This window comes from Eptatretus burgeri, chromosome 5, assembly GCF_056783735.1.
Source record: "Eptatretus burgeri isolate ZD-2024b chromosome 5, Ebu_testis_v1, whole genome shotgun sequence".
Lineage (NCBI taxonomy): Eukaryota > Metazoa > Chordata > Myxini > Myxiniformes > Myxinidae > Eptatretus > Eptatretus burgeri.
This window is the reverse complement of record NC_140965.1, coordinates 98,204,704-98,216,989: the sequence shown is the minus strand read 5'-3', so window position 1 is coordinate 98,216,989 and position 12,286 is coordinate 98,204,704. Positions and strand designations below refer to the sequence as shown.

General features: G+C 45.5%; 1 protein-coding gene and 1 long non-coding RNA gene across 8 annotated transcripts in view; one reads left to right on the top strand and one right to left on the bottom strand.

Annotated features, from left to right (window-relative positions):
• LOC147027032 (uncharacterized) overlaps positions 1-11,118 on the bottom strand; it is a 215,886-nt gene extending 204,768 nt beyond the window's left edge. For both annotated transcript variants that reach the window (XR_015058643.1, XR_015058644.1), the window contains exon 1: positions 10,974-11,118. This is a non-coding gene — a long non-coding RNA (uncharacterized LOC147027032). The remainder of the gene's footprint in view (positions 1-10,973) is intronic.
• The window catches only part of LOC147027031 (annexin A4-like), a 28,275-nt gene that overhangs the window by 6,990 nt on the left and 8,999 nt on the right, over positions 1-12,286 (top strand). For all 6 annotated transcript variants that reach the window (XM_085883100.1, XM_085883099.1, XM_085883097.1 and 3 more), the window contains 2 exons: positions 1,918-2,012; positions 4,514-4,627. In XM_085883100.1, the coding sequence (XP_085739226.1) occupies positions 1,918-2,012; positions 4,514-4,627 (209 nt within the window). The remainder of the gene's footprint in view (positions 1-1,917; positions 2,013-4,513; positions 4,628-12,286) is intronic.

Sequence of the window (12,286 nt, the reverse complement as noted above, 5' to 3'; positions counted from 1 at the left end):
ATATATATATACTCATCTTTCATATATTATATACGTTTTAATTATAATTCTATACAGAACAAAAGAAACAGCAGAAAGAGAGGGAGAAAACACACCAACATCAGGGTTGAGGGACAAAATAGTGGGAGACATGGACAAATAATGGGTGTGGGGAAGGAATGAGGGGTAAGGGAGGACGCACCAGGGTAGACATGATGGATACAGAAGCAAACAATCAGGAAGAAAAAATTGGAAATATTGAAAGAGTTAGAATTGGGGGTAGATGGTCAATGGAGGTTGAAAAGATCATGATTTTGGATTGTTCAAGGACTGTGGTTACACCCATCAAACCCATCAAGTCAATCAGTGGGAGGGGGGCGGGGTTAGCAGATAGTGCAAGACCAGAAAGGAGGTGGTAGGAGACAGAGTGACCACCAACCTGTGTGTGATGTGAAAGAAAATTTCTTCTCTTTAACACCTGGCAGGTAGGGTTTTGATGTCTTCAGCACCATTGCAATTTTGGTGTCTTTTGGTTTTAGTAAGAGTGTCCCTTGACACCCCCCACTCGCCCCCCCTCACAAGTTTGATATTGATGGGCCGAATGGCCTCCTCCTGCACATAATTTCCTTGTAATCCTTGTAATGTTGACCATATTGTCCTGCTGATGAGAAACAACAAGCATAGCTTGTATGACCTTGAATTTTACCTTGAAAACAAACGTGTGCACGTTCTTTGTCTGACCGTACATCTGGCCTGAGGATCAAGATGGATATATGGTCTTCGGACAAGCCTTACCATGTATTCTCATCTTCAGCCGAAAGTACATCCATGTAACGTTGCCATAATTGATCACTATGATTGATGTGACCCCTTGGGTGGTCATCCATGATACCTAATGAAATCCATATTGAAAACTCAAAGGGCACTCGGTAGAGCGCATACCTCCACCATGTGATGCCTGAATCACGAGAACATACCGGGCCCAATACATTTTTGAAATATCATGCCTGACAGTACTAGATCGTTTTTGGCCCTAACAATGGTGAAGAATCACTTTAAAAATTAAATAATTCTCGAATCCAGATCCGGATTCGGATCTTCACAAAAAATCTAATCAATTAGTCCTTGTCACACACCCAACGTGTCCACCAAGTTTCGTCCGAATCTGTCCACAACTTTTTGAGATATCCTGCACACAGACACACAAACAGGCAAACAGACGAACAAGAAGACGTCGTGCAGATCACGATACTTGCAAAATCCATAAAATAAATTTGACCTCAAAAATAATTGGTGGTTGAATTCAATGACCAAATATGCAAATCCTCTTCAAATTTCAAGTCAATCGGATGAAAATTGACAATTTTAGAAATTCGGCCTTTGTTCACCTTTTGGCCTATGTTGACCTCAGAAATAATTGGTGGTTGAATTCAGTTAGCTGATTTGAAAATCCTCTTCACATTTCGAGTCAATGGGATGAAAATTGAGGATTTTAGAAATTCCACCTTAGTTGTTGACCTTGGGCCGATGTTGACCTCAAAAACAATGGACTTCTTGCTTATGACAAAATCTACCATGTGGTGAAGTTTCGAGAAGATCGGTTTAAAATTGTGACCTGTAAGCGACAAACAGACAAACAGAATAGCAAAATCCACAAACCAATGTTCTTGAAAAATCTTCGATTTTGCAAGTTACAAACAAACAGACAGGAAGGGGTGACAACATCACCTCCTTCACCTTGGGTGGTGGAGGTAATGAAAACTATTCCCGATGCAACTTTGGTGCTTCTCCTACTTGGGCTTCTTCCTTCTTTCCTGTTTTGGTTCCACTTTTTCCTTCCTCCATCGGTGATTCCTCTTTGTTTTGTTTTGTTTTTTGTCTTTTTTTCCTTTTAATCCCGGATATCCCTCACAAACTACGTAATCAATCTCTTTTTAGATGGCAACGAGGATGCTGTTGTGGACATTTTCCCGAGCAGGAGTGTTGCTCAGCGACAGGAGATCAAAGAGCAATACAAGACAACGTTTGGAAGGGTGTGTACTATGTAGAGAGAGTATGTGAGTGTGTAAGATAGACACAGTGACAAGCGTGTGCGCACACGCACACACACATATACACACACACACACACACACACACACACACACACACACACACACGGAATTCTCTTGCATTTCATATTGCAACTATGGAATTCTCTGTCCACATCATTTTTCATCTGACATTTGCTGTGAACTGAATCCTTAACTCACTTCTCAACTTCTCAACTTCTCAAGAACTTCTCAACTTCTCAAGTTCTCAAGTGAACTTCTCAAGGCTGGTGGAAATGCTGCACTCGTGTCGTTGCATGCAGTTTTGTGCTCTGCCTGGAACACAGGCATCATCCCAACTGACTGGAAGAGGGGCCTTGTTTTCCCTCTCTGGAAAGGGAAGGGTGATCGCCAAGACTGCAACAACTACCGAGGGGTGACGCTGCTCTCAGTGCCGGGCAAGGTCTTTGCTCGGATAATTCTCGATAGGGTTCGCCACAATCTGCTTGAGCACCAGCGTCCAGAGCAGTCAGGCTTTACACCAAAGAGGTCAACGATTGACCGTATCCTTGCTCTTCGTGTCCTCACCGAACGCAGATGAGAGTTTTGGCAGGGGCTGCTCACAGCCTATGTTGATCTCTGTAAAGCGTTCGATTCAGTGAATCGGGATGTCCTCTGGAGGATTCTTGGTCTTCGTGGGGTGCCACCAAAACTGATCGATCTGATGTCTGAACTCTACTCTGGTACTGAGAGTGCTGTGAAGTGTGGTGGTACCATCTCTGACTTATTTCCAGTTGTTACTGGAGTTCGTCAGGGATGTGTACTTGCCCCCACACTTTTCAGCACTTGTATGGACTGGATTTTAGGGAGGATGTCGGAGAGATCAAGTTGCGGTGCGTCATTTGGGAATGTCAAGATCTCGGACCTTGACATTGCAGATGATGCAGTCATCTTTGCGGAGACTTTAGACATCCTCTTGGGGGCCCTCGAGGTGCTGAATGAGGAGTCGGAGCCGTTGGGATTACGGGTTTCTTGGGTCAAAACTAAGATCCAGGCTTTCGGTGACATCTTGGATGCTGCTGTCCTGTCTGTGTCTGTTTGTGGTGAGGATGATGAGGTCATGGAGAGATTCACTTACCTTGGCAGTGATATTCATGTCTCTGCTGGCTGCGAGTCAGAGGTCAATAGACGTCTGGGTCGGGCCTGGGGAGTCATGGATTCACTGGATCATGGGGTGTGGCGCTGCCGGTACCTGTGCGGGAGGACGAAAGTCCGAGTCTTCAGGTCCTTGGTACTTCCAGTCTTGCTCTATGGGTGCGAGACTTGGACTCTGACCAAGGATCTGAGACGGAGACTTAATTCCTTTGGTACCAGGTCTCTTCGGAGAATCCTTGGCTATCGCTGGTCGGATTTTGTGTCCAACGAGCGGTTGCTGAGAGAGACTCGGATGAGATTTGTTACCTGCAGAGTCCGTGAGCGTCAGTTGCGGCTGTATGGACATGTGGCTCGTTTTCCTGACTCTGATCCTGCTCACCAGATTCTCTCAGTGAGGGAGTCTCATGAGTGGAGGAGGCCAGTGGGTCGACCACGTGCCTCATGGTTGCAACAGGTTGACCATCATCTCAAGGAGATGGGGATGGGCCTGGCATCTGCCTGGGGGATGGCCAGACGGAGGCCCCTTGTGTGCCGACATTGAATGAACGTGGTGTCGATGTAGTTCAGGCCTGATGAGCCAAATCGCTTCCTGTGTCCAGTTTCCCAATGTACATTTTTGTAGCAATGTCCCACTGATTTCTTGTACCCAACTCGACATCGGCTGCAGAATCTGTGTGGAGAGTCGATCATAGTGTCTTGTTCAGACTCATTCACCTTGTTGAAAGTAATGCTGCGTAAAAGACAGAACTCTAACAATGTATGAATACCTTCCGCAACGTCTGTATCGGATTTGGAGCATCTTCAGGATCTTCTTTCATATGCAGCATGTGGCTGTGGGTGGCATCATTTGCTGAGGTGGGGGGGGGGGGTGGAGGCGTGCAGCTGTGCCGCTGATGCAGTGCCCCCTGTAGGTTAGAGCAGGAATTTGTGCTTTGATGAGGGTTCCGGCGATAACAGGCCTCCTCTTCGCAAAAGACACCGACCGTGGTATGTTTAACGTCCACCCACTAATGGCAGCTGACAAAACGCCCAGTTTAACATCCATCTGAGGGACGACACACATATCTTAAGTATGAGTAAGCCACACGTTCTTATGGGGATTTTAACAATGATCACTCATTCCATGTCATTTTAATTTGGCCAACTGAAACGGATTGGATGAACGATGTACCCTCTACAGGGTGCTGAGCACCACTGAAGCAATTTTCTGAGCAAGGAACTTCACTAGGTGGTTTGCTCTTACCTTCCCAGGGCCTTCCCATTCATAAACTACACACGATACATTGAGCTTGTTTACATTCCGAGTATTAGCTACCGGTAACATAAGCTTTACTGCTTTACATTGTGCAGGACTTGGAGGAGCACATCACTTCCGATATGTGTCAGAAGACTGCCACCGCACTCGTGTGGCTCATCTGCCTTCCAGCCCAGAGGGAGGCACGCCAGCTATATGAGGCTATGCAGGTGCGTCGCCCTCGAAACGCACATCTCGCATGCCTACCAGAACCTATCTTTATTGTTGCTTCCGTTCCACACTGCCATACATTTCTGCACTGTTCTGAAACAGCATAATGGACAATAAATCGCAGGAGCTCATTTATTGAGCAAGGCAGAAGTTGTGTGTTCAATTTGCATTCGGTGGAGGCTCGGATTGCCTTTGTCCATACTTGTTAATCTTCCATGAGCTGAGACGTCTTGATATAAAATCACAAGGGGAAGAGATGTGATATGTATAAATTGTCGAGCAGTTTTTATGTGCCCAACGCTCAACTTCAGGACATTACTGATGCCGATAAGCTTGTATGCATGGGACTGCACCATTAGAGGCCATGTTACATCTGTAATGCGGACGGACGCACGCATCAGAGTGTGGGTGCTCGTATGAGTCACAATCGATTTGACGGCATGTAGTATTAATACCTATTTTATTAATCACTTTTTATTTCATATTTTGACTTCAAAATACTTAATTCTTGAAAATGAGGGAAAGGTTGTGCGACATTTGGAGGGAAGGTCTCATTTGGAGGGAATACTATGAATAACTACTAACAACAAAAAAGAAAGAAATTACAAACCCCCAGTTCTCAGCGACAGATTGTACCAAACTCATGGAGCTTTAATTTGGGAAAAAAAAAATTCAGTCACACAAAAAGCAAATCGAAATTGGCACAGCGTGCGTACGTGGAGGATCTACAGTTTTGGGGGCACCATGGAGAGGGAATGTAGCGTTTGGCTCGGCTACCTCATGTTCAGCACAGAGTGATGGTCTCGGTGGTCTCAACATCCAAATGATAGTCTCAGTTAGCTTTGACTCCCAGGAAGAAGGCAAATGGATGCAACCTCAGATTATTCCAGAAAGCCTGCAACAGGTGTGTGTCCACTCTCAGGAGAGACAGAAACCAATATGTCAAACCTCAAGATTGAACTTTCAACCTTGTCTCCCTCCTCTAAAACCTGGTGGTGCCTTGTTAAGTCTGTTTCTGGATTATGCTCCCCCTCCATCCCTTCCCTCTCTTCAAATGGCACCACAGCAGACTCTGCTCGTGAGAAGGCTGAATGCCTCAATTCTGTGTTTGCTTCCAAATCTTGTGTCCCCAAACCCTCACTCTCTGTACCCATACTACTCAGTCATACCCAACTGCTCCTGAACTCTGTGGTCTTTGCACCTGAGAACATGGCTTTGATTCTGCAACTTGGCCAAACGACATCAGTTCACATATCCTAAAAAACCTCCTCCACTGCTCTTGCACATCCTCTCTCTGCCCTTTTCACCCTGTCATTTGCCCATGGTCATCTTCCATCTGCCTGGAAGTCAGCCAACATCACTGAATTACATATAAAGGTGAAAAAACTGATCCCCTTAAATGCAGACCTATCAGCTTACTTGTCATCATCATCAAGGTCATGGAATCCACCATCATCGCAGGTCACATCAAATCCTTCCTTTTCTCCAACGGCCTCATCTCAGATCATCAATTTGGTTTCCGATCAGATCACTCTAACTTGGACATCCTGGTTTTCTCTCTCGACATATCTCCAGCTTTTGATACAGTCTAGCATCAGGCCTTGCTCTCCAAACTCTCTGCCTATGGCATCAAAGGCTAACTCCACACATGACTTACTGACTTCCTTCACTCTCAAAGCCAACGTGTGGCTCTCAACGGAATCCTTTGATCTCTTCTCGCTATCAAGGCTGGAGTGTCCCAAGACAGTGTTCTCGGCCCTGGCCGAGCTATTCCAAATCTTAATTAATTATTTTTCTGATGCTCTAGAAAAATCTTTTTTATTTATTTGCTGACTATTCTACCCTCTGCCGTGCCATCCCTCATCCCTCATCCTTCAGACAGGCAAGCTGCAGCCTCTTCCCTCTCTTCAGACCTTGACAAATCACAAGCTGGAAAATGTTTTTACTGGAAGCTGGAACATGAACAAGCTGGAACTTGGAACATATTTTTCAATCCTGACAAATCTCATACTCTTACTATCTCTCTCCAAAAGGACCGTCTGGCAAACCCTCCCATCTACTTTCTTAACAACCCCCTTGAGGAAGTTCAGTCACTGAAATACCTGGGTCTCACAATCAGCCATGATCTTTTTTGGGGAAACCAGGTATCTGCAAGGGTGCACGTGGTCCACCATCAACCTCCATCTGGTCAAACTCACAAAATTCAGAATCACTGCTCACCTCCACTCATTTATTCCTCTCTTTCCCCACCTGTAAAAGTCAACTTCCACATTTTTTTTCACTCCAGGTCTTCAAGACAGCTGTTCATCACCATCTGAGATCATCCCCCATCGAAAAGCATGACCTTTTCTCTACTCCCATTAATCCCTCCCAAGCATGTCATATACAAATTGGACTGAGCGAGCTTGAGGTGCAACTCGATCTGGATGTGCGGTGTTGAATCACCATAGCCAATTAGTCCCTTAACGGTTCTCATCTAATCACCCTTGGAGAATCACGAGAGCCAGAACGCACCGTGACACCAGGTATATTTAATTGCAAATGGCACAGTGAAGGAAACACAAGGAATCAATAACAGGTACATAATAAATAAACAATTCCCTTAATCCTCAACCGATATGCACCCATGAACTAAACAAATGAACAGCAGATCCTTAATTAACCACAGCCTTAATCATTCACACCACATGAGAGAGACAAAGCAGGGGGTGACAAGACAGAAGAGAGTTTGGCAAATGCGATACAGAGCCTGCAGGAGCAATCTAGGCAGGCAGCGGAGGTTAATGTCTTGTGACATGGGCTGAGGAGGAGAGAGGGAGGTGTGGCTCCAATGCTCCAATGCCTGCCCCTTATCCACATTTTTTTTTTTTGTATACCTTGGTCGAGGCTCGTATGAGAGCTAACACACAACTCACAGCAAGGAGGCATGAGACAAGAGGGGCAGGAGTGGAAGGGACAAAACAGTGGGGAACAGACACATTAGGTGAACTGTGGAAGGGAGAGGGATGGGGATGGGACGGGAAACATGGCGAAGAGAAGATGGACATTTCAGGGACTTTCAGGAAGGAAAGCAGGAGAAATTAAGGAAGTGGGCTTGGGTGGATTATCGGGGGTAGAAAAGATCGAGGATTTGGATGGGGGAAGATAAGAGGTGGTGGTGAACAGCTGTTTTGAAAGCCTGGAGGGAAGAATGGGAAAGAATAGAGTGAGGAAGTTTATTCCAAAGGCGGGAAAAAAGAGGAAAGAAAGAGTGAAGATGAGCAGTGATTCGTGATTTTGGTAGTTTTACCAGAAGGGGGTTGTTGGCGGACCTTGAGCGCCCTGTGGAAATGTGGTGGGGACAAATCGCAGAGAGAGCAGGGGGGGCAAGGCTGGAGAGGAGTCGGTAGAAGACAGAAAGACCACCGACCAACCTGCGGTGATTGAGTGAGAGGCCTAAAGACTCAGCTTCATTGCGGGAGATGCCGATGATCTTAAATGCCCTGGTTTCGACAGCGTTAAGCCGAGAAAGGTGGGAGGCAGGAGCACCAGCCCAGAGGGGAGAGCAGTACTCCATCAGGCTACGGACAAAAGCTTTGTAAGTGGTCAGGAGCTCAAGAGGGCCGAGGAAGGACTTAGCACGACGGAGGATTCCCAGTCGGCGACTGGCTTTTGAGGCGAGGTTGGAAATGTGACTTTCCCAGGAAAGGTCATGGCAGATAGTGAGACCTAGAAGCTTGAAAGAAAAGACTTCTTCCAGAGGATTGTTGAGAAAGTGGATGGGGGGTTTTGTAAACGGTCCTTTCGAAGAGACATAGTGAGAGTGTGAGATTTGTCTGGATTGAAAGACATGTTCCACGTGTTGGACCAGTTTGTGATTTTATCCAGATCTGCAGTGAGCGAAGAAGCTGCTGCTTGCCGGTCTGAGGGATGACAGATGGTAGGGCAGAGGGTGGAGTCATCGGCAAAGAGAAATAGAGGATTTTCCAGAGAGTCCGAGAGATCATTGATGAAAACCAGAAAAAGAACAGGGCCCAGAACGCTACCTTGAGGAACTCCAGCCTGCACAGGAAGAGGGGATGAAAGAACTCCATTTAGGGCCACACGTTGACTGCGACAGGAGAGGAAGTCTGCGAGCCATGAATGGAGATGGCCTTGAATACCATGAGAAGAGAGTTTGGTGAGTAGGGCAGGGTGCCAGACTGTGTCAAAAGCACGTGATATGTCCAGGGATACGGCTCGGATTTCCTGTCTGGCATTGAGGACCTCCATCCATTGATGGGAGAGCAGAAGCAGCATATCCAGGGTAGAGTGACCTGGTCTGAAACCAAATTGATGATTGGAAATCAAGCCATTGGAGAAGAGGAAGGATTTCATGTCTGAAGCGATGATGGATTCCATCACCTTGCTGATGATTGGGAGAAGGATGATTGGTCTGTAAACAATTTCTCCATGGCTTCCACATGGGGGCTCTCAGACAGAAGCGGCCTCCGGCGATCTGTTTTGAGCATTCTCTTTTCACTTCTGTCATTGCCCCCACCTTTATGCCCTCGGCTCGTGTGTCACCGATGATGTGCCCGCCCCTCTCCTCTCCTTCACCATTGGCCACTGCTCGATCGAGTGGGTGGAGCTACCACTTGGTGAATTCTCACTCTGTGCTCTCAGAGGTAATCGGGCCGGTTGCAACTGCTTGACGGCTTTTGCCACCAAAACTTTTGCCGCCGGCCTAGCAGGATACTAAAAATCACATAAAAGACTGATAATTACAGAGGGCAGAATGGTAGAAATGTGGTCAAAATGTTTGGTAATTTTGGACACAGACATTGGGAAAGGGAGACCCCATCTAACTAGACATATAAGCGACATATCTAAACTAGAATGGCACTCTGTAGAGACTATACCTCCACCATGCAATGATTGATCCAGTGGAACATATCGGGCCCAATAAATTTTTGAAATATCATGCTAAACAATGTTTTTGGCCCCGTCTCTCAATGGTGAAAAATCACGTTTGAAATTAAAAAAAACTCTCGCATTCAGATCCAGATTTGGATCTTAACAAAATCAAACCAATTCTTCCTTGTCATACACCCAACTTGTCCACCAAGTTTCATCCGAATCCGTTCACCATTGAGAGATAGGGCTAAAAACGAAATCTAGCATGATATCTCAAAAAGTTGTGAAGAATCGCTCAAAAATTTCTCGAATCCGGGTCCGGATCTTCACCAAAATCTAATCAGTTCATCCTCGTCACCCACCCAACCTGCACACCGAATTTCTTCTGGATCTGTGCAGAACTATTTGAGATATCCTGCACACAAACAAACAAACAGACAGACAGACAGGGGTGAAAACATAACCTCCGTCCACTTTCAGTAACAGAGGTAAATATCTATCAGAATTAATTACTTTAAGTCAATCACTGCTCTGTTCAAAGCACTATATTAACCCCTCGGGGCCATTTCAACAACAATGTCTCAGGTTATGTCATATTTAAGTTTCTTCCACTCACAAGATTTTATGGAAAAAGTTTGGTTTCATACCTGTTCTCTTTCTTAACCGCTCCCAACCCCATCATCCCACCTGCCAGGAAATCAATCACCTTTGGCAATCTTAAAAATCAATGTTCCTAAAACATGTTCCGCATACAATTGTACATTGAACAAATATATTTACCTCCAAGCTTTGGCCAATGTGTAAACAGAGCCCAATATTGGTAAACATTTCCAAAAGTTGTTGCACATGATTTTATGAAAGAAAAAACAACTAACAACTAAACCTTGTTGGCCCACGACTTGAGTATCACTAAACTTCTTTGTGCGCTGATCTCATATTTTGGCAATTTCTCGGTGCAAACCTCGTCGTCCGTAAGCGGTGTGATAATACGTTTCAAAAATTTTGTCACGAGGTTGTTTTGGACGGTATCATTCAGAAGACTGCACTGTCGAGATCTCTGGGAAGGGAAAACTCGTTAAACACGACAGTACTACATTGTCTTTGTCAGATGACCTGTGGTCACACAACGTTGATGAAACCCACCACACATCAGGAAAATCAATGTCTTTGTGAAGCATGCAACGACTAAGTATCAATCTCTATTTAGAAACTTCAAAAGGCAACTGTGGGAATTCATGTCATGCTGAAACAAGTTTGTGGGAACATGATATACAGTATATTGCTATTCTTAAACATTGTGTGGGTTTCATGTTTGCCAAGACTAAAGTACGTATTTCAGAAGCCAACGTTGAGCAAAACCGATGTCGATGACATTTTTTTAATTACTTCATGGACAACACTAATCCTAACGGTTCTGCTCCATGTTGTTCGCATACAAAGCTGAGTATATCATTCCTCCATCACACTCACGATGTAAGTCTTTGTCCTGCTGACCTTGAGATGCTGAGCACGAATCTGTTCTGTTCAGCAGTGAATGCGACATTGCAGTATCAGTACCCTCCCAGACTTATTCTTCTTTGTGCCCCGTACAACCGTCTCTACTCCGGTACACCTAGCACATGTCCCCCTCTCCCCTCCTTTCCCCTACCCCATGCTCCTCTTCCACAATTTGCTAAATCTGCATGTCACTACATCTCCACCCCTTCTCCATACTCTCCTGTACCCTATCTACATTCCTCTGTTCCTTCTGCACGTTCCCCCACTCTGTCGACTCGTCTCCTTTCCTGTCCCGAACTGCATGGCTCTCAAAAATCGGAGAAACTCAAAATCAGGCTCACTGCTCGCATCCACTCATTTGTTCTTCTGTTCTCTCACCTGTGAAACCAACTCATTCAGTCTATTAAATCTCATTCTTACCTGGAGGGAGGGGCCTCAAGATGGCTGTTCACCTCCTCCTGGCTGATGGCTGTTCAACAAACAAACAAACAAACAAACAAACAAACAGACAAACGGACAGGCGTGAAACTCCCATGCTCACTCCTTCCCTTCCAGGCTATTTTGTTTTCCATTCCCTCATCCACCTTTCCATTTATTTGTTTCATGACTGTTTAAGTGCTGTAAATTAGAGTAAATAATTGGCTGTAAACTCAAGGTTGAGGTTTTAAAAAATGGTTGTTTTGCTTTTTTGCCTTCAACCTCGAATTTACAGCACTTGCTCCAGCTAGCAGGAGTACTCGCAGGATGTCACTTGTGTGTGCAATGAATTATTCGAATAAATCTATTCTTCACCTGAAGACTTGTCATCATTTGATTGGTCCTCCGATAGAAGCCCCCCCCCCTCCACCTCTCCCACTCGAGGTTTTGCAGAGAGCCACCCACATACCCTGTGGAGGCCCTGCTCTCTGGCTACTCAATTTGTTCTGAACTTTGAATAAAAATTTTAGTCGAAAAATCTAATGATACAGAACTGTTTTTGCTTGGATTTTCAGTTGCCGATGTAAATTCCCCCCTCTACCTTCAATAAAGCCAAGAAGCGCTCGAAGGCTCATGGAAAATTTTTTACACAAATCACACGCACCCGTGTGGACAGACACCGGACAGCATAGGAGTTAAATAGACAAACACAGCTGGTGACCTTTGGTGCACTGGTGCAGCTTCTCAGGGCACTTTGAGTAGCAGTGAAGCAACCTCATGACGTTGCTGTTCTCTCCACAGTCAACCAGGCAAGAAATCTCCCTCTGCCACCCTAATTGAATGTCAACCCATGGGGTTTATCCATGCTC